Source organism: Halyomorpha halys, unplaced genomic scaffold, assembly GCF_000696795.3.
Source record: "Halyomorpha halys isolate HHAL.00 unplaced genomic scaffold, Hhal_1.1 Scaffold8.1, whole genome shotgun sequence".
NCBI lineage: Eukaryota > Metazoa > Arthropoda > Insecta > Hemiptera > Pentatomidae > Halyomorpha > Halyomorpha halys.
The window spans coordinates 221,498-223,963 of record NW_027111933.1 but is presented as its reverse complement, the minus strand read 5'-3'; the positions used below and the strand labels follow the sequence as shown (position 1 = coordinate 223,963).

General features: G+C 29.5%; 1 protein-coding gene across 3 annotated transcripts in view; it reads left to right on the top strand.

Moving 5' to 3' along the window:
* The window catches only part of LOC106677519 (uncharacterized), a 48,596-nt gene that overhangs the window by 6,262 nt on the left and 39,868 nt on the right, over positions 1 to 2,466 (top strand). For all 3 annotated transcript variants that reach the window (XM_067049851.1, XM_067049853.1, XM_014415512.2), the window contains exon 2: positions 1,816 to 1,951. In XM_067049851.1, coding sequence (XP_066905952.1) covers positions 1,816 to 1,951 — 136 coding nt within the window. The remainder of the gene's footprint in view (positions 1 to 1,815; positions 1,952 to 2,466) is intronic.

Below are 2,466 nucleotides of genomic sequence, written 5' to 3'. Positions count from 1 at the left end.
CGGTAAATATGCAATTACTCTAAGTGTCGGTCCGCACAAATATATTTTACACCCACAGAATCTGTCCTGCTTGTGATGAAACGGTATTGGAGGATTGTTTCCATTTTTTAACAAACTGCCACGCGTATCATGAGAACCGTAGATGCCGAAACTAAGCTATATTAGCTAAAACCAGTTTTATGAATTTTTGTCTGTGCCCTCATAATCTGATCTTAAACTTCTTTTTATATATGTAACTCAAAGCCTTATAATTAGAGTAGGATGCCTGTTTTCACAATAAGATTTATAGTTTTTTGTTTCTTTTATTTTATTTAGTAAGTAATGTCGCATTTGTACCGTTTTTTTACTCTGACTAATCTAGATAGTCTCAGTTTTAGTTTACAAATTGTTATTAACTATCTTCAAAATAAGATGTATGGTTTTTGTTTCTTTTATTTTATTAAGTAATATCGTTTCCATTCTACTTTTTCACACTGACTTATGTAGACAATTCCAGTTCGGGTTTACTGTTTGTTATTAGCTTATATAATAATCAAACAGTTTGCTGATTGTTATTATTATTATTTTATTTATTCATTATTATTACAATGATTGTTAAATTATGCCATTGCCAACTCTATTTGTACGGGGGTTGCCTCATAAACAAATAAATAAATTATTATTATTTGCTTAATAATATATAAAATATATTAAATTAATGTACTTTTATGTATAAATGTGGGAGCGGGTAGCTCAGTGGTAATGCACTGTGCTACGAACTCCGAGGACTACAGGACATTTTTTTAGGAAAACAGTAGATCATCTTGATTTTCCGAAAAAATAAACAAAAATTGTAAGCAACATAACATATTGAAGTATGATTCACATTAGAGTACGATGTAGATTTGGTGATAAGTTTTTGTCAATGGAATGGCATACAACCTTCAGTCATTGTTCACGGCACCTGTTGCTGCTACCACCCTAACTGAATATGTCATAATGAAAGGTTAAAGGGGCAGAATGAGTATGAATGTATTCATTCATACTCATTCTGTCCCTTCAACTTGTTGATTCCAAGATCAATGATTGTAATTGCATTTAGGTTGCATAAACCTCGATGGGAACATCCAGAGGACGCCCGTCTCCAATTCATAAGCATTTATTCTCCACCAGATTGATATTTTACACTGAACATATTTATTACCATGTTGTTTATAAAGTTATGCAAAAAAAAAAAATAAAAAAAATAATACTGTACTTTTTAGTTCGAGAAACTCAAAATATACTGAATATATACAACTGTGAGGGGAAAGAATGGCTGTCTGCAATGCAGGCCGAAACATAAACATTTAATGAATAATTTTGTTATTTTATATGTTATTCTTTGCTGTCAGCCTAACAACTACATTCTTGTTAAGCCATACGATAAAATATCTATAAGTTGTATAGAACTTATCCTATGCGTATGATTGTACAGTTTTCTGAATTATCACCGACGAATAAATAGTAGTCATGTTTTCAAAACTTATATTGTACCTTGTTGAGGTCTCTAGTAAACTGGCTCAACGAAGATCAAATTCAGAACTATTGATTATTATTATTGATTTTTTTTTTTTTACTTATGTATAAGTAACTTTTCAATCAGGTGTGAGCTTCTGAATAACTTTATAAAACAAACAAAAAAATAATTGAGTTATTTTTTTCTGAATATTTAGTATTTTCTCAAAACATTTACCATTAGAATACTTGGTACAGTTCATTAAAAAAAAGAAAAATTACAATTAATAAATATCATTTTAAAATATTATTTTACTCATTATAAATTATTCATTGCAGTTCGCGAATTGAGAAAGAAATGGAAATCTGTTCGAGACAATTTTCTCAGAGACATGAAATCACCTGGCTCCCGGAAGAAGAGATATGTTTATCACGATTTAATGACATTTTTGATTCCACATTTGGACCCTAGAAGGTAATATTATTTCAATTAATTGTCAAGTAATAAAAATATATGTTAAAAGGAAGATGGTTCGGGTGCGGTCAAAGAAAAACTCAAAGCCAACGTTTCGCCTCACGTTGCAGGGCTTCATCAGTGCCGAAAATACACAAATAAACAAACGAATTATTTATTTGTGCCGACGTTTCGACATGATTTTCAGGTCTTCATCTGGGCTATAAAAAAAAAAGACAACAACCATCATTCGGAGAGAAAAAAAAAGAATAGACTAAAAATTTGAAAATACAGTAGATAAGAATGTTATACTGATGAGTGACATTAAAACAATTAACTAACATTTAAATTATCTAAAAGGTTTTTAATGTTACTCATCAATATATACTGATGAGTGACATTAAAACAATTAACTAACATTTAAATTATCTAAAAGGTTTTTAATGTTACTCATCAATATAACATTCTTATCCACTGTATCATTCATTTATTACTCACATTTATATGTATATAAATAATAATGTTATCAATCTACT